Source organism: Lithobates pipiens, unplaced genomic scaffold, assembly GCF_037356315.1.
Source record: "Lithobates pipiens isolate NorthernLeopardFrog02 unplaced genomic scaffold, aLitPip1_a1.2 Scaffold_8, whole genome shotgun sequence".
In the NCBI taxonomy this organism is placed as follows: domain Eukaryota; kingdom Metazoa; phylum Chordata; class Amphibia; order Anura; family Ranidae; genus Lithobates; species Lithobates pipiens.
Genome location: NW_027507903.1, coordinates 657388355 through 657412769, shown reverse-complemented (window position 1 = coordinate 657412769; position 24415 = coordinate 657388355). Strand labels below are relative to the sequence as shown.

At 46.3% G+C, this 24415-nt stretch overlaps 1 protein-coding gene across 2 annotated transcripts; it reads right to left on the bottom strand.

Moving 5' to 3' along the window:
- Window positions 1-246: 246 nt before the first annotated feature.
- Window positions 247-23147, bottom strand: LOC143961748 (cornifelin homolog). 2 transcript variants are annotated; one of them, XM_077471088.1, is made up of 4 exons: window positions 22982-23147; window positions 10260-10418; window positions 5314-5495; window positions 247-3239 (listed from the first exon to the last, which is right to left on the bottom strand). In XM_077471088.1, exons 2-4 carry the CDS (start codon window positions 10393-10395, stop codon window positions 2994-2996), a joined length of 564 nt encoding a protein of 187 aa, XP_077327214.1. In that variant the 5' UTR covers window positions 10396-10418; window positions 22982-23147; the 3' UTR covers window positions 247-2993. The 2 variants fall into 2 exon arrangements, with proteins under 2 accessions (XP_077327214.1, XP_077327215.1); XM_077471089.1 differs by lacking the exon at window positions 22982-23147 and adding an exon at window positions 19508-19620.
- Window positions 23148-24415: the final 1268 nt, after the last annotated feature.

Genomic DNA, 24415 nt, shown 5'->3' with positions numbered 1-24415 from the left:
CTTTTTTCGGTTTTCATCTGACTTTTGTTGGCTGTGCGAATGGACAAACTTCCTGGCAACAAAAGTGCGATGGAGCAAAGTCCGATCCTGTGTACAAAAAACCATAGGACTTTTGTACAAAGTACAAACAGGCATGCTCAGAACCAATGCAAAAGATCAGACAGCAATACAGAAGTTGACCAAAGGTGTCGGTAAAGAGCAGAAAAACCACGTGATTTGGTGAAAGTTGGCTGAAAAAGTCCTGCCGTGTGTATGCAATACATGTTCTCGGCCAACGCCCTTTGGACAGAAATCCATGGAAAAGTTTGTTTGAAGTTCGATCGTGTGTGTGAGGCTTTAAGGTGACAGATCCTTAGAGCTAGGGTTGGATGTGTCACCTTGAGAAAGGAGATCATTGTGTTTTTGAACTGTCTATGTTTTGCTACTAAGATCTCAGTAAAAGTATGAGATCTACCATCGTTGGTGTGCTGAATATTTTTGTTTGAGGTTTATATTTTTTTTTTTTAAATCAAAACTTTTTTTTATTGACGAGAATAATGGGTAACTGAGATACGGTAAGAAGGTATACATATACCAATTCAGCTGGATTGTATACAGATTAAACATACATGTACATAGTAAGCAGTTACCTGATATCAGGCTTATATAAACTTGTTTCTAGTAAAACTTAAAACAGACAAAAAAAAAAGGGATGGGGGGGGGAAATAATAATAATAGAAATAAAAGAAAGGAGAGAAGAAGAAAGGACACCTTCCTCCAGGCTTGTTCATAGGCATATGTATCACGTGAGTTTTTATCAACACAGCACATGTATTGTAGGAGGATCTTCAAGCTCAGCAGGAAATCCTAAAAACAGTAGAAAGGTCTAGAACCGTAGAAATCTATCCATTACTAACTGAGGGGGAGCAAGGTTGAGGTTACCCAACCAATTCTGCCATATGAGGTTGAATTTTTCGGTTGCATTGCGGTGTTGGTACGCTAGCTGTTCCCTGAGGTCTGTATATCCCAATTGGAGAAATTAGCCGCTTCTATTTGTCTAGGTCAATGGTCTCCAAACTGCAGCCCGATGGTCAGATGTGGCCCTTTGCTAGCCTTTATTCGGCCCTCGGAACACCATTCCTTCCACCGATTTGAGGCACTATCCCTAACACTAACACCAGCAGTGGGGTATAACAACTCCCCCAAATGACACCAATGATGGGGCACCGTTCCTTCCACTATTATCAATGGCGAGTCACTATTCCATTCATTTAAACCAACCAATGGTGGGGCACTATTCCTCTAATTGATAGCAGTGATGGGGCACTGTTTCACCCACTGATGCCAGTGATGGGGCTCTATTCCTTTCAGTAATACCAATGGCAGGGCACTCTTCCTCCCACCAACTCCAGTGATGGGGCTCTATTCCTTTCAGTAACACCAATGGCAGGGCACTCTTCCTCCCACCAACTCCAGTGATGGGGCTCTATTCCTTTCAGTAATACCAATGGCAGGGCACTCTTCCTCCCACCAACTCCAGTGATGGGGCTCTATTCTTTCCAATAACACCAATGGCAGGGCACTCTTCCTCCCACCAACTCCAGTGATGGGGCTCTATTCTTTCCAATAACACCAATGGCAGGGCACTCTTCCTCCCACCAACTCCAGTGATGGGGCTCTATTCCTTTCAGTAACACCAATGGCAGGGCACTCTTCCTCCCACCAACTCCAGTGATGGGGCTCTATTCCTTTCAGTAACACCAATGGCAGGGCACTCTTCCTCCCACCAACTCCAGTGATGGGGCTCTATTCCTTTCAGTAATACCAATGGCAGGGCACTCTTCCTCCCACCAACTCCAGTGATGGGGCTCTATTCCTTCCAATAACACCAATGGCAGGGCACTCTTCCTCTCACCAACTCCAGTGATGGGGCTCTATTCCTTTCAGTAATACCAATGGCAGGGCACTCTTCCTCCCACCAACTCCAGTGATGGGGCTCTATTCCTTCCAGTAACACCAATGGCAGGGCACTCTTCCTCCCACCAACTCCAGTGATGGGGGTCTATTCCTTCCAGTAACACCAATGGCAGGGCACTCTTCCTCCCACCAACTCCAGTGACGGGGCTCTATTCCTTCCAGTAACACCAATGGCAGGGCACTCTTCCTCCCACCAACTCCAGGTATGGGGCTCTATTCCTTCCAGTAATATCAATGGCCGGGCACTCTTTCTCCCACCAATGCCAGTGATGGGCTACTGATGCCAATGCTGGTGCACTATTCCTCCTCCTACTGACCACAGGTACTATGCAAATGAACACCACACCCGAGGCATTGTTTACTCCCACTTATGCTGGACCTGGGACATTTTCTACCCCACTGACCACAATCCACCCCCGTAAAAGTCTAAAGGATGGTAAACTGGCTTGTTTGGACAGTTTGGAGACCCCTGGTCTGGGTAACCGTTATTATCGGTACAGTATGTGAGGGACAGTCTTCCAATGGGGACACTTGGCGGTTGTCTAGGAGGTGATTGACCCTGACTTTGTGGAGATGTTTTCATATTTACTGTTGTATCTCAGGACATTAATTCAGGGGGCAACAGACAGAAATTCACATAGAAGGGGTTTTAACTGTGCCCTATAGCTAGCTGTAGTTAGTCACCCTGTATTGGACTTGACTTCCACAGTTGATGAAACCACTTGGATAGGTAGTGAACTGTTTTGACCATTGCAGAAACAGGTAAGTTGAATGTGACCAACTACTACTAGCTAGAGCATGACCTGAATACACAAAAACCTTAAACAGAAATACCCTACTCTACTTAGAAGTAGAAAAAGAAGATAAAAATAGTTTTGGCTACAAATAAACTTCAGCAATATTTGAATTAAGTTAATTTGCACCCAGAAAGCCCACCAAATCTTGCCATGCTGTTTTGTGATTAGGTGTGTGCTCATGTTCTACAGCCACTTATGGTAACCTCTTGAAGTGACCCGTGGTGGGTTGCATGCAGTATTCTAGTATGTTGGTTGTGGGTATGGCTGGTAGGGTTGTGGGTAGGCCTGGGGTTGTGGGTAGGCCTGAGGTTGCGGGTAGGCCTGAGGTTGCGGGTAGGCCTGAGGATTCATAGCCACGCTCACTGAGGTTGTCTGCGCTGTCACAAAGTTGACCGGATTTTTGCGCTTCTTGATTTCACGAGCCAATTGGCACCAGCTGCAAGTGAAGCACCAGTAGAGCATGCAGCAGTCATCACAGATGGAGCCCTGGCCAGAAGGAGAGAAGAAGGTCAGTGGACAAAGCAAAGACAATGTCAAAAGCGTTCAACCTTAAAGAACCCAAAGTGCCTCCATCAGAGAGTAAATAACCCACAAACTATTGTTTCACATCCATTTGATACAATTCACATCCAAACCAATCGAGCCAGGAGAAGCTCTTATCCATCAGGGCAACTTAGTAGAATGAATGTAAGATGACATAGGAACCCATTAATCTTACAGTTCTGTATTTTCAGCACCATGGCAATCCCCGTTAGTCAGCGGAGCAGACGTCACATACCACGCGATGGGATGCATTTGCTTTAGGACTTGTGTCCCATCTGTTTGCAGCCTAAGAAGACCCTCATTCAACCACCTTGTGTTTAGAGAGAGGCCCATCAGCAAAGTTTTTTTTTTTTTATTTTTTTTTAAAGGGGTATTAAATGCTATGACCCAACACTACAATGAGATCTCATCCTTCTACAAGCGATTTGGCTGTTGAGCCACCCACTAAGGGTGGGCAGACCCTGATGGGGAGCTGAGAGAGTAGTTGACCATCAGGTCCATCTTGCTGTTGATTGACATCGCAAAGCAGAGGATGATCCATAGCTGCTATTCAGTCCAATAGCTGCTCTTGGATCCGCCCACTGTCAATCAAAGTAAAACAGACTGATAGGAAACAAATCTCTCAGTTCTTTATCAGGCTTTGCTAGTGGCGGACTGACCATTGGGCCACTCAGGCACTGCCCGAGGGCCTCATGCCACTAGGGGGCCCCATCAGGGTTGCCAGCCTCAGTAAAACCAGGGACAGTATGTAAAAAATCTGTGTTTTTTTTACATCTGTCTTTGAAATGTCCCTTACCGACATCCTTTTGGTCTAAAAATCCAGAGGTTATAGCTGCCCCACCTCTCCAGTACCATCTCAGCCAATAGAAACATGTCTGTGTGCACTGTGTGATTGTATACTGTGTGGCCCCATAATCTCTGATTTCCTGGGGGCCCCATAATCTCCTATTGCCCAGGGGCCCCATGAGTTGTCAGTCCGCCCCTGGGCTTCGCCCACCCAGTGACACAAGTCATTTGCCAAATAAGGACATTGCCGCTATTATCCCCAACCCCTTTGTTTACATTTAGCTTACTGTCAGGAATTCTCATGAATGGGGCTCTGGGTGGGTCACATTCATGAATGCTTGCAGGTGGGGTCAGCATGGTGTGGCGGAATAACACACTCAGCCCCATTTGCAATGAAAGAACTTGTATTGAAAATAATGCAGAAACAGTTGTCAAATAATCTGGTGGGAAGACAGCTCAACTGGTCACACTCACAGTTCCAACAGCATGAAGAGAGCAGAATGCAGCCAAACTGCAAACGTGCGACCTGGCCATCTTGTGCCCAAAAGGCAGGTGCCCAGAGAAGTTGCAAGCCATGCGCTTTCCCTCCTCATCAGGAACCTTTACCTGTGGCTTGTACTGTCCCTACCAGGCAGGATAACTGTCCCTACTTTACCGACTCGCAAATGCGTGCCAAACCTAGGAGCAAGGACCTCAAATAGGCTCTGCCTGAGCCAAGATGGCTGCCAGAGTCACATGGGGCTGCAGCATCCAATTGGATGCTTCCCTAATGACCCATAGAGGAACTATGTTCCACCTGACTTCCTCTCCAACTGCAGTACTGCTGTGAAATAGCACCACCGGCAGTGGAGAAAGTAAACTACATCTGCCTACCAGCTCCCCGGCACAGACTGACCCCACTCTGAGCACTGGAGGACCTCTCTGCACCAGCTCAAAACGGGTCTAAATTGCTCCCAGAAAAATGTGAACTGATGGAAATTCTTAAAATGGTGGCAGTTAGAACTACCTGAATTTGTCGCCATTATCTGTAATGACACAAAAGCTTTCCTAAATCAGGTGCGGATAGTTCTAAAGGAAACCACGACCAGAAATGTGTTGGTAATGCTTTACTGAATTCCCCGGGATGAGTCTTAGTTTTCTTCATATGCATGTTCTTATCGCTCTGCCATTTTTGGTACAATGAAGTTCTGAGTCCCATGGCACCCCCAGCCCCAACCAAATATAAACTTACAGGGATCCTGTATCTCTCTCTAACAGCCGCTCTCATGGCCATAGAAATGGGAGGACAGACCATGCTACTCCCAGTATAGGCGGCGAAACATCCTGGATCCAGCAGAGGGAGGCACAGGCATTCTCCAAAGTCGCTGACCGTCTTGCACTGGAAGCATGGGAAGCACCAGAAGGCACAGCAACCTGCATGGGAGAGAAGGAGGGATTGAAAAAAAAAAGTGCTTGCATAGTGCCCACCATCAACTTATTGGCCCTGGTCCCTGAATTCTCCTAGAAGCTACATGGCTTCCCCTGGTTCCTGTCTTCTGGTTGTTGAAGTTTGTCCATTGGCTCTCGAACTGTCTCTTGTTTGACCAGACTTTGCCTGTTCACAGACTAAGCTGATCCTTAGCCGATGGCAATCCTGGCCAATTAGAATTCTTCACCAAAACCATAGTTCCCACCCAGTTTCAGATCACTGACCCCTCCAGTCAATGATTATTAGTCTGACAGATCCTTCCACTCCAGTCCGCTCATAGTCTGATCACATGCTTGACAATTCCAGACTTTCTCTAGTCTAGTCTGACCAGAATCTTCCCCTCCAGTCCAATTTGACCCATGCCCATTCCCCTTCAGTTCCTGATTGGTATGATCAGTTCCCTGATTCCTCCGATCAATATCTAGTGTAACCAATCCTTCCCTCCAGTCCTTCCCTAGTCTGATCAAATGCTTCACCCTTGCAGTCTCTCCCTCTAGTCGATCCTTCCCCTCTAGTCGCATCATCAAAGCCTTTCCCTGTCTACTCTGACCATATGCTTGTCCTGTCCAGCCCCTGCCTAGTGTGACCAGATGCTTGGGGGGGTGTGACGGAACCGATCCCACACCCTGATTGAGTGCTTCCATCAGTATACCGCTTCCTAAGTCTGAATATAGATATCAGATATTCCCACCGCTGACAAGCACAAAACAAGACGACACTTGCTTAGCTGCTCAACATGGACTAATTTATTAGAACCAAAATTACAAGTATTTATAATACAGCAGAAGACTAAAACCTAACCTAATTAGCATGAGCTAATTATCTAATCATTGACCCAGACTAGTTGTCTGAGAGATAGGACTTTTCAGGGTAAGACTTTGTCTCATAGCTCACTGATTGACTATTCAATACACATTACCATAAAAATAAACACAGGGTTAATTAGCACAAACAACAATGTGTTGAATACTCTTACAAGCCAGACTCATTTACACAATAGACAGGTGGCTGGAGTTGATGACATTAGCATCTAACAGTTTGTGTCCCAACAGTGTGATTCAGTCTATTGCTAATATGGCAAATACATATCCAGAATCTGTGTGTCTTGGGGGGGTACATGGATCTGAATCCAAGTAACACCACCTCAGGGGTCCCCAGGCATACAGCTCACAAAGAGCACCGTTCCCCCAAATGCCAGGACCCATAATCGCAAGGCAAGAGGCTCACATTCTGTCCCCTCCAACAGCCTCTGCCCCGGCTAGGTCTGTCACAGGGGGCAATTCAATTTTTTTTTTTTAGATATTGAACATCCCTCATGACAACAATAGGCACATGACAGGTAAGTTTTAATGGAGGATGTGGGGTCTATAAGACCCCCAGATCCCTCCTCTGCCCTTAAAAGTATTCAAAATACCAAGATCGGTGTGATCAGATGCTTTTCAGTTTTAAAAATGGTACCGTTTACATCTGGGTAACCAGGAAGCGATGTATGCCGATTGCTTCCGGGTTCCTATGTCATAGAGGCAATCAAAGCCATCCCGGGTCTTTGCTTGCCTCTATGAACAGCCGGCTGAAGCACCAGCTAGTCAATTGGATGTCCTGGTGGGCCAGGGGAAGGGGGACCTCCCCTCCTGCTGCTTGTAAATGCAATCCAGTGACTAGTTAGCCTGGCCAGATTCCGATCCCAAACCCATAAAAAAAAAAACGTAAAATAAGAAAAAAAAAAGTGCCCCCATCCATGCTTATGTAGATGGAGTTTGCATCACAGGTGAGGTATCGCCGTGAACATGAGAGCGAGAGCAATAATTCTACTGCTAGACCTCCTCTGTAATTGTAAACTGGTAACCTGTAAAAGATGTTAAAATGTTGCCTATGGAGACTTTTAAGTATTATAGTTTGGCGCCATTCTACGAGCTTGTGCAATTTTAAAGCGTTACGTGTTAGGTAACAGTTTACTTGGCGTAACATCCTCTTTTGTATCCTACCAAAAATTTGGGTTATATATTGTGCTTTTTTGCGTTAAAATGTATTAAAGTGTATTTTTTTCCAAAAAAACATTGCGTTTGAAAAAACACTGTGCAAACACGGTGTGACATGAAAAAATTGCGACTGTCGACATTTTATTCTCTAGGGTCTCTGCTAAAAAAAATACATAATGTTAGGGGGTTCTAAGTAATTTTCTAAGAAAAAATACAGATTTTTACTCGTAAACAAAAAGTGCTAGAAAAGGCTTGGTCTTCAAGTGGATATTTTAACATGCGTGCGAAAAATTTCGAACATTGCCCAGCTAGACAAGTAAAACCGGCACTGCTGAGTGGCCAAGCCAGATAGGGATGCACAGAGCAACCAAAAGTGCAATCCTGCCCTCTATATTGAAAATTCTGCACCACTGTATGTTATAAATAGAGGGAAACACTAGGGGGTGTTGCTGGTCACCCTGCACATGACCCCTTGTGTCGTCTTCTTCTTGCGTCTGATGATGGGTGTGATGATGGGTGTGATGATGGGTCTCATGATGGGTCTCTTGATGGGCTTGATGATGGGTCTGATGATGGGTCTGATGATGGGTCTAATAATTGGTCGGATGATGGGTCTCTTGATGGGCTTGATGATGGGTCTGATGATGGGTCTGATGATGGGTCTAATAATTGGTCGGATGATGGGTCTAATAATTGGTCTGATGATGGGTCTCATGAAGGGTCCTATGATGGGTCCTATGATGGGTCCTATGATGGGTCCTATGATGGGTCCTATGATGGGTCTGATGATGGGTCTAATAATTGGTCGGATGATTGGTCTGATGATGGGTCTCATGATGGGTCTCATGATGGGTCCTATGATGGGTCTAATGATGGGTCTGACGATGGGTCTGACGATGGGTCTGACGATGGGTCTAATGATGGGTCTGACGATGGGTCTGATGATGGGTCTGACGATGGGTCTGACGATGGGTCTGACGATGGGTCTGATGATGGGTCTAATGATGGGTCTGACGATGGGTCTCATGATGGGTCTAATAATTGGTCGGATAATGGGTCTAATGATTAGTCTGATGATGGGTCTCATGATGGGTCCTATGATGGGTCTAATGAGGGGTCTGACGATGGGTCTAATGATGGGTCTGACGATGGGTCTTATGATGGGTCTAATAATTGGTCGGATAATGGGTCTAATGATTAGTCTGATGATGGGTCTCATGATGGGTCCTATGATGGGTCTAATGAGGGGTCTGACGATGGGTCTAATGATGGGTCTGACGATGGGTCTGACGATGGGTCTCATGATGGGTCTAATAATTGGTCGGATAATGGGTCTAATGATTGGTCTGATGATGGGTCTCATGTTGGGTCCTATGATGGGTCTAATGATGGGTCTGACGATGGGTCTGACGATGGGTCTGATGATGGGTCTGACGATGGGTCTAATAATGGGTCTGACGATGGGTCTAATTATGGATCTGATGATGGGTCTAATGATGAGTCTGACGATGGGTCTGATGATGAATCTGACGATGGGCCTGATGATAGCCCTGATGATGGGTCTGATGATGGGTCTGATGATGGGTCTAATGATGGGTCTAATGATGGGTCTAATGATGGGTCTAATGATGGGTCTAATGATAGGTCTGATGATGGGTCTGATGATGGGTCTGATAATGGGTCTGATGATGGGTCTGATGATGGGTCTGATGATGGGTCTGATGATGGGTCTGATGATGGGTCTGATGATGGGTCTGATGATGGGTCTGATGATAGGTCTGATGATGGGTCTAATGATGGGTCTAATGATGGGTCTAATGATGGGTCTAATGATAGGTCTGATGATGGGTCTGATGATGGGTCTGATAATGGGTCTGATGATGGGTCTGATGATGGGTCTGATGATGGGTCTGATGATGGGTCTGATGATGGGTCTGATGATGGGTCTGATGATAGGTCTGATGATGGGTCTGATAATGGGTCTGATGATAGGTCTGATGATAGGTCTGATGATAGGTCTGATGATGGGTCTGATGATAGGTCTGATGATAGGTCTGATGATGGGTCTAATTATGGATATGATGATGGGTCTAATGATGAGTCTGACGATGGGTCTAATGATGAGTCTGACGATGAGTCTCATGATGGGTCTGATGATGGGTCTGATAATGGGTCTAATGATGGGTCTGATGATGGGTCTAATGATGGGTCTGATGATGGGTCTGATGATGGGTCTGATGATGGGTCTGATGATAGGTCTGATGATGGGTCTGATGATGGGTCTGATGATGGGTCTGATGATGGGTCTGATGATGGGTCTGATGATAGGTCTGATGATGGGTCTGATGATGGGTCTGATGATGGGTCTGATGATGGGTCTGATGATGGGTCTGATAATGGGTCTGATGATGGGTCTGATGATGGGTCTGATAATGGGTCTGATAATGGGTCTGATGATGAGTCTGATGATGGGTCTGATGATGGGTCTGATGATGGGTCTATTGATGGGTCTGACGATGGGTCTAATGATGAGTCTGACAATGGGCCTGATGATGGGTCTGATGATGGGTCTGACGATGGGTCTAATGATGAGTCTGATGATGGGTCTGATGATGGGTCTGATGATGGTCTAATGATGGGTCTAATGATGAGTCTGATGATGGGTCTGATGATGGGTCTGATGATAGGTCTGATAATGGGTCTAATGATGGGTCTGATGACATCACTTACACACTCCCATGTCTTCGCAGCAGTCGCAGATCCCTGAACCCCACGCCTCTGCTTGCATGACGTTGGTCATCGTCACCGACTGCGAGACGGACATTGGCTGTGCCCCGATGGGTTGGATGGACACATTGGACATCATCTTCTGGCAGGTGATGGCAGACTCTGAAAAGAGACAATACATGTCAGAAGGAAACCCCAAATACAGAGACCATCCCAACCAGGACTTTTCCCACATAGGATCTCCCCACCTCTGGATATCATAGATGAACATCCCAGACTGGGCCTCTGATCCATTATTTCATGAGAAGTGCAGCATGATGGGTAATGTGCCAGTGTGACCCTTCCAGGTATTTATTACCTGATCCGAAGGATCACAGTATACTGACAATGCCTTCACCTGGTTTTCACCCCAGAAGGACAGTGACATCCTTGTTCAGGCCTCATCCAGGGTCACCCTCTACTGCCTGGACTGAGGTGCCAGCTCAGAGACGACAATCCAGTAAATCCTAGTTCTGGCTGTGTTCACAAACGTCTGATACAGATCTGCCCCCGCTGCAGCCTCTCGCCTTGTGACTTGTAACAAAGTTACAATGAACAGTCTGATCACAGGGGGGGGGGGGGAACTAATACAAAGTTACAATGTACATCTGATTACTAGGGCGGGACTAATACAAAGTTACAATGTACATCTGATTACTAGGGGGAGGACTAATACAAAGTTACAATGTACATCTGATTACTAGGGGGGGGACTAATACAAAGTTACAATGTACATCTGATTACTAGGAGGGGGACTAATACAAAGTTACAATGTACATCTGATTACTAGGGGGGGACGAATACAAAGTTACAATGTACATCTGATTACTAGGGGCGGGACTAATACAAAGTTACAATGTACATCTGATTACTAGGGGCGGGACTAATACAAAGTTACAATGTACATCTGATTACTGGGGGGGACTAATACAAAGTTACAATGTACATCTGATTACTAGGGGGGGACTAATACAAAGTTACAATGTACATCTGATTACTAGGGGGGGACGAATACAAAGTTACAATGTACATCTGATTACTAGGAGGGGGACTAATACAAAGTTACAATGTACATCTGATTACTAGGGGGGGACGAATACAAAGTTACAATGTACATCTGATTACTAGGGGCGGGACTAATACAAAGTTACAATGTACATCTGATTACTAGGGGCGGGACTAATACAAAGTTACAATGTACATCTGATTACTAGGGCGGGACTAATACAAAGTTACAATGTACATCTGATTTCCTGGGGGGCGGCGACTAATACAAAGTCCATGTCCATAATGGGGTGGTAGTGACACAGCCGTAAATGATCCACAATGGCTCAAAATGTCTGATCAGGGTGTGGGAGGACTAATACAAAGTTACAATGTACGTCTTATTACTGGGGGGGGGGACTAATACAAAGTTACAATGTACGTCTTATTACTGGGGGGGGACTAATACAAAGTTACAATGTACGTCTTATTACTGGGGGGGGGACTAATACAAAGTTACAATGTACATCTGATTACTGGGGGGGAAACTAATACAAAGTTACAATGTACGTCTTATTACTGGGGGGGGGGACTAATACAAAGTTACAATGTACATCTGATTACTGGGGGGGGAACTAATACAAACCTACAATGTACAGTCTGATCACTGGGTGGGGAGGACTAATACAAAGTTACAATGTACATCTTATTACTGGGGGGGGGGAAATAATACAAAGTTACAATGTACATCTTATTACTGGGGGGGGGGGGGACTAATACAAACCTACAATGTACAGTCTGATCACTGGGTGGGGAGGACTTATACAAAGTTCCAATGTACATCTGATTAGGGGGGGCGGACTAATACAAAGTTACAATGTACAGTCTGATCACTGGGAGGCCCCTAATACAGTGTTACAATGTACAGTCTGATCACTGAGGAGGGCTCTATTTCAGGGACTCCTATAGTACATCGGATGGTTGGTGTTACTGGGAGTTCTCTCAGATAAGATCTGCCTATTATTTTGCGGTAAATCACGTTTCTGTGTTTTTACTAATCTCAGTTCCCATCCCCCACAGATCAGGTGACATCATCACCTCCAGGAAATCTGGACGCTGATTTGAGTAATGCAGGGACCAGGATTTGCGTGTCATGTGACTCTCCCGTGTCATTCTACATCTCCACATCATTTGCCTGGTCATCGTCGTGAATTTACATCGCCTGACAAAATGATGGATTTCCACCGTGGACTTTTTTTTTTTTTTAATAAAGAACTCATTGGGGTTTACTTTATAATCCTTTTTTGTGAAGGAGTAACCACGGGGCATTAAGTACCCTTTCCTCATTCATATGAGGTATATTTCAATGGGGGTTTCCAGATTCTGATAGGTAACCTACCCTCGGACCCCCACATACACCAGGCCAAGGTTGTGGGGAAGAGGCTCTTGTCCTCCTCAACATGGGAACACCCTGGAAAGGTTCCTGCCCTGTGTGGAAGGCATGTGGCCTGCTATGGTTCAGAAAGGTGGGCCTATAGTTGACTTCCCCCTACCTGCATGCATTATGGATTCTTGTGGTACCATATGCTTTATTTCTCTTGTTTTTTTTTTTTCCATAGGGAATCCCTTTGAAATCCATAGCAGACCCTACAAAACCACCTTCACATGTAGGTTTAAAGGTGTTGTAAAGCTTTGTTTTTTTATTTTCTAAATAGGTTCCTTTAAGATAGTGCATTGATGGTTCACTTACCCTTTCCTTCAATTTCCCTTCTAAATGTTTTTTTTTTCTTTGTCTGAATTTCTCACTTCCTGTTTCTCCTCAGTAAACTTCACACCATCATCCGAGCGGTGTTTAGTCAGCCAGAACAGCTTACTGAGGAGGAACAGGAAGTGAGAAATTCAGACAAAGAAAAAAACATTTAAAAGGGCAATCAAAGGAAAAGGTAAGTGATAGCTTACCAACAATGCAATGAACAATGAACCAACAATGCACTAGCTTAAAGGAACCTATTTAGAAAATAAAAAACGAACCTTTACAACCCCTTTAAGGCATCCCCTAGGCTTTATTTGATAAAGATTGTGCAATTTTAATGTCGCCCTTTTGTTAAAAGACCCTCTCTCCGCTGAATGGTATGTTTTTGTTGTTTGCATTGGTGCATGCCCCTCCACCTAGGGCTGTGAGTGCCAGTATAACGATGTCAAACTGATCCATTTTGTCAATACGCACCCATGGGTGCTATGTACCCCTCACTCATTTACATGAGGTTTGTTTTAATATGGGCCTCCAAATTCCAATCCTCAGACCCCCACGTCCACAGGCCAGGGTTGTGGGGAAGAGGCCCATGTCCTCATCAGCATGGGAGCCCACTGGCACGGAGGACACCCTTAAATACCCTACCGGACCCTTAATTAGTCGCTGGATTGCTTTTTACTCTCAGCAAACTTCCTTTAATAAAAAGGCAGCAAAATCAACAGAGCTGAAGAGGAAGAGGATTACCGGGGAACAATGCACACAGCCGGGAGGGAGTGGCTATTGCTACCAGCATTTCTGTATAATACAACTTCTCCATTCTATACTCGTTGTTGAATTTTAAAGTGAACCTCTTTCCTGAGAAAAACTTTGGAGACATTGATGAGCTCCGCTTTTCAGAGGTGCGCAAAGTACAGAGTGTAGGGTTCAGGGGTGCGCTATGTGCAGAGTGCAGAGTTCAGGGGTGTGCTACGTACAGAATGTAGGGTTTAGAGGTGCGCTATGTACAGAGTGTAGGGTTTAGGGGTGCGTTACGTACAGAGTGTAGGGTTCAAGGGTGTGCTACGTACAGAATGTAGGGTTTAGAGGTGCGCTATGTACAGAGTGTAGGGTTCAGGGGTGCACTACATACAGAGTGCAGGGTTCAGGGGTGCGCTACGTACAGAGTGTAGGGATTAGGAGTGCGCTACGTACAGAGTGCAGGGTTCAGGGGTGCGCTACGTACAGAGTTCAGGATTCAGGGGTGCGCTATGTGCAGAGTGCAGAGTTCAGGGGTGTGCTACGTACAGAATGTAGGGTTTAGAGGTGCGCTATGTACAGAGTGTAGGGTTTAGGGGTGCATTAAGTACAGAGTGTAGGGTTCAGGGGTGCGCTACGTACAGAGTGTAGGGATTAGGAGTGTGCTACGTACAGAGTGCAGGGTTCAGGGGTGCGCTACGTACAGAGCGCAGGGTTCAGGGGTGCGCTGCATACAGAGTGCAGGGTTCAGGGGTGCGCTACGTACAGAGTGTAGGGATTAGGAGTGCACTACGTACAGAGTGCAGGGTTCAGGGGTGCGCTACGTACAGAGTGCAGGGTTCAGGGGTGCGCTAAATACAGAGTGCAGGGTTCAGGGGTGCGCTACATACAGAGTGCAGGGTTCAGGGGTGCACTACATACAGAGTGCAGGGTTCAGAGGTGCACTACATACAGAGTGCAGGGTTCAGAGGTGCGCTACATACAGAGTGAAAGGTTCAGGGGTGCGCTACATACAGAGTGCAAGGTTCAGGGGTGTGCTGTGTGTAACCCCCCAACCCCCACAAAGCTTCCTCACATCTCTCCCTCCTACCTGGCCCGGCTCTAGTACCTCCCTGTGTAGGTGGCTCTGCATCACCTTCAGGGAGATTGTTTTCACTCTCTCTGGGGAAAGAGAGAGAGAGAGAACTGGCGAGAGCCGGTGTTCCGTCAGATTATGCGACCCGTCAGATTTCGTAACGTAAGTGTGTTGACTAAAGGTTTTTTTTTTTTTGATGCAACATACTGATTTTGGTGATTTCCCACTATGCACCTTCAGTCTTCTTGAGATAAGAACCAAACTTCACCCCCTATTCTCAGAAGGACCATCTGAAAGAAAACCTCTATAACAGAGATGAGAACCCCCCATCAGGATCTCTTCTATCGCTTGGTATAGTCCTTCTCCTGCCCCACACCTGCTACACAATTGGATATAAAAAAAAAAAAGAGAGGCGTTAAATGCCTCTGTTGTGGATTCCAGACCTGCACCAGCACTTTATGGCCTAGGTGAGGATGGCACCATCACCACATTTCCCTCCCAAAGCCCTCTCATACAGACATCACACGAGACTTGAGACATCTGCTGCCGCACTGCACATGTACCAGTACGTGTCATCAGGGGCCAACTCAAAGTAATCGGAAGAGCCTCCTGCTGATGTCACATGAGAAGATGACCCGGAAAGCTGGGCTGGAGCATTGACTTACCCTACCTAATGCTGTATTCACTGTATTTAATGGACACCTCAGCGGTACAGATATAAGAGTGGAAAAAGGCAAAGGGGAAGTGAAGTTCCTCTTTCCCCTTTACTAGAGATCCAGCCCTCTACCCTTTGTGGGGAATGTATTTCTGTGTGCACCCCTGTAATCTGAATAAATGAGAACCCTCACAGATAAATATTCTGACGCATTGCTGGTTGGCCACAGGTCACCAGAAACTCAGATCCAGGTCAACTGGTCTTCTATCTGATGTGTTCCTAATTATTATGGAACCCTTTTTGACCTGCCATTTGCCCCTGCTTTTTCCACCACCTTGCCATTGTCATCCACTTAGTAAGGTCTGATCCAGAATGGTGGTGGATCTGATGGGGACCGGAACTGGTTGATGCGAACCAACAGCTGCACTACTGAGTCAATCATCCACCTAATGAGGTCTGGTCATTAATGGTGGTGGATCTGATGGATATAGGAGCTGGTTGATGTGACCAACAGCTGCACTACTGAGTCCATCATCCACCTAGCAAGGTCTGGTCATTAATGGTGGTGGATCTGATGGACATCGGAACTGGTTGATGTGACCAACAGCTGCACTACTGAGTCCATCATCCACCTAGCAAGGTCTGGTCATTAATGGTGGTGGATCTGATGGACATCGGAACTGGTTGATGTGACCAACAGCTGCACTACTGAGTCCATCATCCACCTAATGAGGTCTGGTCATTAATGGTGGTGGATCTGATGGACATCGGAACTGGTTGATGTGAAGCAGCAGTAAATTGAGGTTTAATTTGGCGAATAGATTAGAGGGAAGATAAATTAGTGATATCTACGTACATGGTATCATCAAGGTACAGCTATAATAAAAGTGTCATACAACACTCAAACCCTCTACCCTATATTCTGACGCATTGCTGGTTGGCCACAGGTCACCAGAAGCTCAGATCCAGGTCAACTGGTCTTCTATCTGATGTGTTTCTAATTTTTATGGAACCCTCTTTGACCTGCCATTTGCCCCTGCTTTTTTTTTGCCCCACCTTGCCATTGTCATCCACTTAGTAAGGTCTGATCCAGAATGGTGGTGGATCTGATGGACACCGGAACTGGTTGATGCGAACCAACAGCTGCACTACTGAGTCCATCATCCACCTAATGAGGTCTGGTCATTAATGGTGGTGGATCTGATGGATATAGGATCTGATTGATGCGAACCAACAGCTGCACCACTGAGTCCATCATCCACCTAATGAGGTCTGGTCATTAATGGTGGTGGATCTAATTGATATAGGAGCTGGTTAATGCGACCAACAGCTGCACCACTGAGTCCATCATCCACCTAATGAGGTCTGGTCATTAATGGTGGTGGATCTGATGGGGACCGGAACTGGTTGATGCAACCGACAGCTGCACTACTGAGTCCATCATCCACCTAGCAAGGTCTGGTCATTAATGGTGGTGGATCTGATGGACATTGGAACTGGTTGATGTGAAGCAGCAGTTAATTGAGGTTTCATTTGGCGAATAGATTAGAGGGAAGAGAAATTAGCACTATCTACGTACATGGTATCATCAAGGTACAGCTATAATAATAGTGTCATACAACACCCAACAAAATATAATGCCGCGTACACACGAGCGGACTGTATGGCGTACTTAGTCCGTCATACAATCCGACGGACAGTCCGTCATACTTTCCACTGAACGGACTTGACCACACACGGATACCCAAACAGTCCGACGAAAGCTTGCGCGATGACGTGTACAGCACGTACGACGGGACTAGAAATAGGAAGTCCAATACACAGCAATGCACCCTTCCGCCGTGTAAATCCTATCTGGGCATGCGTCATTCTTAGTCCGTCCGACTAGCCTACTGACGAGCGGATTGTCCGCTGAAACCAAAGTATGACGGACAGAATTTCGAAAAATACGAAATTCTTAGTACGCCGGACTGCACGCTGAAAAAGTCCGCTGAAGCCCACACACGAGCGGACTGTCCGCTGAAATGTGTTTAGACGGACTAAGTACGCCATACAGTCCGCCCGCGTGTACGCGGCATAAGAAAGAATAACACACAGCACACCTCACCAATCTAAGTTCCATTTCAGTTCACAACTAAATAAATAACCAAGAAAGTATCCTTCCGTGTATAAAGTAACAAAGTATATATCTTCACCGCAACACAAACCAGATACACCATGTCCTCTATTGTTAATAAACATGATACAAAAAAATAAAAAACAAAAGTAAAAGGTCTTCTAACTAAATGAATAAAGTCCAACAAAGGAGGACATTGTTATCTAGTCTGTGTTGCAGTGAAGAAATATACTTTATTACTTTATACAGATATTGTTACTTTATAAAAAGATACTTTGTTGTTTTTTTGATTTTTTTAGTTGTGCACTATATGAAATGGAACTAAGATTGGAGAGGTGTGCTGTATGATTTTTTATTATGCTTTGTTGAGTGTTTATTATGTTTTATTATGTGGCCAATAGGCTTCTTGTAGACCAGTGATATTGAATAAAAAATTCACGGAGGTCGGTCAGTAAAAATGTTTCTCAGCAGAGGTCCAACTCATAAGTGTCCGCATAAGGGTTTGCCCTTACAGCAGCTGTCTCCAACAGAGTAATATCTTACATCGGGTGTTTCCATCAGCTTGCCCCCTTGGATCAGGTGTCCCTATCAGAGTCGCCCCTTACATCACGTTTCCACCATCACAGACCTCCCTTACATCAGGTGTCCCCATTACAGTGCCCCTTACATCAGGAGGCCACGTAAGTATTTCCTCTTACAGCAAAAGTCCCCAACAGAGTATCCTCTTAGATCGGGTGTCTCCATCAGATTGCCCCCTTGGATCAGGTGCCCCCCCATCAGATTCCCCCCTTACATCGGGTGTCCCCATCAGAGTGCTCCCTTTATATCAGGTGTCCCCATCAGAGTCCCCCCTTACATCAGGTTTCCCCATTACAGTGCCCCCTTACATCAGGTGTCCCCATCATAGTCTCCCTTATATCAGGTGTCCCCATCATAGTCTCCCTTATATCAGGTGTCCCCATCATAGTCTCCCTTACATCAGGTGTCCCCATCATAGTCTCCCTTATATCAGGTGTCCCCAGCATAGTTCTCCTTACATTAGGTGTCCCTATCAGAGTGCCCCTTACATCATGTGTCCCCGTCAGACTGCTCCCTTACATTAGGTGTCTCCATTAAAGTGCCCCTAACATTAGGTGTCCCTACCACAGTTCCCCCTTACATCAGGTGTCCCCATCACAGTGCCCCCTTACATTAGGTAAAGAAAGTAATGTCACCAGCACACTAGGATCTCCAAAAATGGGTCCAAAATTTTAATCAGCGATCACATAATTACAGCAGAAAGTGATGTTTTCGGAGCCACGCAGGACCCCTTCATCAGGTATGTGTCCCCATCACAGTGCCCCTTAAATCAGGTGTCTCCATCATAAAGCCCCCTTACATCAAGTTGCCTATCACAGTACTCTCTTACATCAGTGTCCCCCATCAGAGTGCTCCCTTACATCAGGTGTCTCCATCAAAGTGCCCCTTACATTATGTGTCGCTATCATAAGTCCCCCTTACATCAGATGTCCCCATCACAGTGCCCTCTTACATCAAGTGTCCCTATCACAGTGCACCCTTACGTCAAGTGTCCCCATCACATTGCCCCTTAAATCAGGTGTCCCCATCAGAGTGCTCTCTTTTATTAGGTGCCCCCATCAAATTGCCCCCTTGCATCAAGTGTCCCTATCACTGCCCCCTTATATTAGGTGTCCCCATCAGAGTGTCCCCTTCACAATGCCTCCTTACATCAGGTATCCCCATTAGAGTGCTCCTTTATGTCAGGTGTCCCCATCACAATGCCCCCTTGCATCCAGTGTCCTTATCACTGCCACGTTACATTAGGCTTCTCAAACCCGAGTGCCCCCTTACAACAGGTGCACCCATAAATCAGGTGGCACCCATGCCCCCGTACCTTGTAGTGCCAGGAAGGCAGATGGTGGGAGTCTGAGCAGGCTATAGGTCTGGATGGGATAAGTTCAACTATCTGTCCTCCTGTAACACTGGGGGCAGGGCATGCATGATGTCACAGTTTGTTAGGACATCAGCAGTCCTAGCAACCAATGGTGACTCTAAAGGAGAAGGGGAACCTGAGTTGGGGAGTGGCTTGCTGGCTGAAGGTCCAGATAGGACTGTCACTCGGCCCAAATCCAGAACACGGTCTGCCATTTAGTGGTGGCCATCATAGGCCCTAGTTGACCTCTACTCACTGAAGTAACTTGAGTAAAACACGAAGAGTGGAAGGGGGTGGAGCACTAAAAATAATAATTAAGGAGTCAATAAACTTTGGTGGCCATTTAGCCATTTTATAACAGCAAAGTGAGGACTGCCATATTCACATCCTTCCCAGATTAGTTAAAAAATATTTGGCAATGCTGGCAAGGCAATGCTGTCTAACCTTTTGGCCCCGTTCCTTATTTTATTCTTTAGAGCGCCCCTTTCTTTCTCTAGACCAGCCTTTCTCAGCCTATTTACCCAAGAAGAAGCCTTGAAATAATGTTGAGGTCTTGAGGGAGCCTTGCTAAAACCAATTAATTGGTGGCCAATGGGAAGAACTCCACCCAGACAACTAAACAGATCACTGGTGTCATGCAGCTGGCTCTGCCATGTGGTGTTGGCCCCATCAGGTGGTAAATCAGCCAGCCACATCTCAGAGAACCCCTAGCAACCTCTGGTTGAACCCTGGTTGAGAAAGACTGCTCTAGACCCTCAGATGGACACTGGTTATATGACTGAAGATTAGGGCTGAGCAGATTTTAGGGAAATTCATTATTTTTTTCACATTCTGGTAGAATTTACTAAACGACTTCTCACATCTTCTTTGTGGCCCTTTAACTAATGCCGCATACACACGATCAGAAATTCCACCAGCAAAAGTTTGATGAGAGCTTTGCCAGAAAATGCGACCGTGTGTCCGCTCCATCGGACTTTTGCTGGTGGAATTCCAGCCAGCAAAAGATTGAGAGCAGCTTCTCAATTTTTCGGTCGGAAAAAGTTCTGATCGGAAATTCCCATCATCTGTACCATTTCCGACACGCAAAATTTCTACGCATGCTTGGAAACAATTTGGCGCATGCTTGGAAGCATTGAACTTAATTTTCTCGGCTCGTTGCAGTGTTGTACGCCACCGTGTTCTTGACGGTCGAAAGTACAGCGAACTTCTGTGTGACCGTGTGTATGCAAGCCAAGCTTGAGGAAAATCTGCTCGTGTGTACGTGGCATAAGTCTTCACAATGGGATCAGGAGCCCGCCCCACTGCTCTTGACCACAAACAAAGACCAGGTGTTGTTTGTGACAGCTCAGTCACTGTGCTTGGAGTAAGTGTGTTGCCAACACAGAAACCTCTGCTGCCATGGAAGCACATGTACATTACAGAGTGCTCCCTTACATCAAGTGTCCCCATCAGAGTGCCCCTTTGCACTAGGTGTCTCCATTAGAGTGCCTCCTTGCATCAAGTGTCCCTATCCCAGTGCCCCCTTACATTAAGAGTCCCCAATAGAGTGGCACCTTACTTTAGGTGTTTCCATCAGAGTGCCCCTTACATAAGATGTCCCATCACAGTGCCCCGCCCCACTGCACTAGGTGTCTCCATCAGAGTGCCCCCTTGCATCAAGTGTCCCTATCACAGTGCCCCCTTACATTAAGAGTCCCCAACAGAGTGGCACCTTACTTTAGGTGTTCCCATCAGAGTGCCCCCTTACATCAGGTATCCCCACCTTTCTCCCCTTTACATCAGGTGTTCCCATCACAGTACCCCCTTCATTAAGGGCCCCCATCACAGTGCCCCCTTACTTCAGATGCCCCCATCAGAGTACCCCCTTACATTAGGTGCCCCATAACAGTACCCCTTACATCAGATGCCCCCATCAGAGTGCCCCCTTACATTAGGTGTTCCCATCAGAGTGCCCATTTATATCAGGTGTCCCCATCACAGCGCCTTCCCCTATATCAAGTGTCCCTATTACAGTGGGCCTTGCATCAGGTGTCACTATCACAGTGCCCCCCTACCTCAGGTGCCCCATCAGAGTGCCCTTTTATATCAAGTGTACCCATCACAGTGCCCCTTTACATCAGGTGTCCCCATCACAGTGCTCCCCTAAATAAAGTGTCCGTATCACAGTGCCCCCGTACATCAGGTGCCCCTTTAAATCAGGTGTCCACATCACTGTGCTCCCCTATATATCAAGTGTCCGTATTATAGTGCCCTCTTACATCAGGTGCCCTATCAGAGTGCACCGTTAAATCAGGTGCCCCATCAGAGTGCCACTTTAAATCAGGTGTCCCCATCACAGTGCACCCCCTATAACAAGTATCCCCATCACCGTCCTCCTTTACATCAGGTGCCCCCTTCAAAGTGTCCCTTTACATCAAGTGTCTCCATCACAGTGCTCCCCTATAAAAAAGTGTCTGTATTACAGCGCCCCCTTACATCAGGTGCCCCATCAGAGTGCCCTTTTATATCAGGTGTCCCCATCACAGTGCCCCTCCTATAACAAGTGTCCCTATCACAGTGCCCCTTTACATCAGGTGTCCCCATCACAGCCTCCCCATAACAAGTGTCCCCATCATAGTGCCCCCCTAATAACATGTGTCCCTATCACAGTACCCACTTTACATCAGGTGTCCTCATCACAGTGCCCCCCTATAACAAGTGTCCCTATCACAGTGCCCCTTTACATCAGGTGTCCCTATCACAGTGCCCCTTTACATCAGGTGTCCCCATTACAGTGCCCCAGCATATCAAGTGTCCCTATCACAGTGGCCCCTTACATCGGTTTCCCCTTTCAGAGTGCACCCCTATATCAAGTGTCCCTATCACAGTGCCCCTTTACACCAGGTGCCCTCTCTAGAGTGCCCCTTTAAATCAGGCGTCCTCATCACAGTGCTCCCCTATATCAAGTGTCCCTATTGCAATGCCTCCTCACAAATGTTGCGCATGTAACATTTTTTACTTACATTACTGCAATATGGAAATATAGACGAGCCCCAGAGATCTTTGCCATTGTTTCTGTATGGGATGATAATTATTTGAGTACTTTTTTTTTTTTTAACCTTTTCTACATTTTTATGTGCAAAAAAAAAAAAAAATGCTCAATAGTGAGGCTAATGAGGGGGCAGTTTTTTGGCACAATAGGTTCCAGGATGGGTGAAACAGAGATGTTTAAAGCTTATCGAACTCTTAAAAAACATCCTAATTTTGTCTTCCCTGTTGACTCCAAAATGAAGAAAAATTACCAAAAATTTTCCACAAAAATGTGGCAAAGATTTTCCTTATGCCTACCGGGCATGCATGCATTGGTATGTCCTGGGGGAACGGAAGTTGGCCAAGAGAATGGAAGTTGTAGATCCTTATATGGAACGTTCTGTCAGCTAGTAGCCAATCACTTACCACTCTCTTCTCTCAGTTGCTCTTCGCTCTCTCTCTCGCCCTTCTCTATTAGTGTTCTTTTCTCTGTAGAGCTCTTCTACTCTCGCTTCTCTCTTCTTATGTCTCTCTCTCTCTCTCTCTCTCTGTCCTGACCAATTCTGTAGCCATGGGAGGAAGTTTCCTGGGATGCAATGACTGGGCCCTCCCCTGGGTTACAACTCTGACATCAGCTGTTGACTTTAAATCCTTAGAAACATTTGTCTTTTGTCTGCCCAACAAAAGGTGTGATGGAGGTGAGCCACCTGACAAGTGTGTGACATTGGGGACCGTTTTTTTTTTTTGTTGTGCGTTGACCTGACTACACTACGTAGTGTATAGGAGGTAGGTGTCACTCAAATCACAGACCGTAATCATCAATTAGCCAACACAGTCAACACCATGGCCAAGCTATTAAGTAAGCGGTTTCCATTTACTGTCATTTAGAGAGTTACGAGGCGTAGCGGTCGCTGAATGGGACCGATTTACTAAAGGAAGTAGAACAGGTTCACTTTCTAAAAAGGGAATTTCCATTCACCTTAGCGATTGTGGTGATGCTTAGTGATGATGAGCTGAACATACCAGAGCACGGTTGGGGGGTGGGAAGGTTCAAGGACATGCTAAAGTTTGCACGCCGAATCCATACCTCACTGAAGCCAAAAGTTAATGGCCATTTCCTAGGCTAATAGGCGAGGGATTGCCAAACAAATGGCATTGTGGGGATGGCTGGGTACTGCTCTAGGAAACAGGTCAGTTGCTATGGGTGGCAAAATGGACACCACACAAAAAAAAAAAAGTGTACTGCTCCCCAAATTCCATACCAGAACCTTATTTCTTTATGCAGTCTGCCAAGCAATTAAATGTGGGAAGGGCGTTCAGCCTCCTATTGAACCATGCCAGGCTCCGTGCCCTTACAATGGCTGGTTACCTCGCCAGGGGGAACCCCCTTGGCAAAGCACCTTGTCACAATGTTAATGAGAACAAGAGCCTCTTCCACAGCTCTGGTCTGGTAGATGTGGTGGTCAGGACTGGTATGAAATTTAAGGGGGACCCCTACAAGAAAAAAAAAAATGAAAAACTAGCCAGGGGTCCCCTGGTCCCCCAATCTTTATACCAGACCCTTATGCATGTATGCAGCCTGGCAAGCCAGGAAAGGAGGGGAGAGCATGTGACCCCTCCTCCTGAACCATGCCAGGCACTATGGCCTTGAAATGGGTGGAAATTTGCCAGGAGGAGCCCCCTTGCAAACCACCTTGTCACCATGTTGAAGAGAACAAGAGCCTCTTCCGCAGCTATGGCCTGGACTGGTATGAATTTTAAGGGGGACCCCATACAAGAACAAAAAAAATAGCTTGAGACACTTTGCTGTTGAAATGGGTGGTATGGTGCCAGGCCCCCCCCCCCCCCTGCCCCGAAATA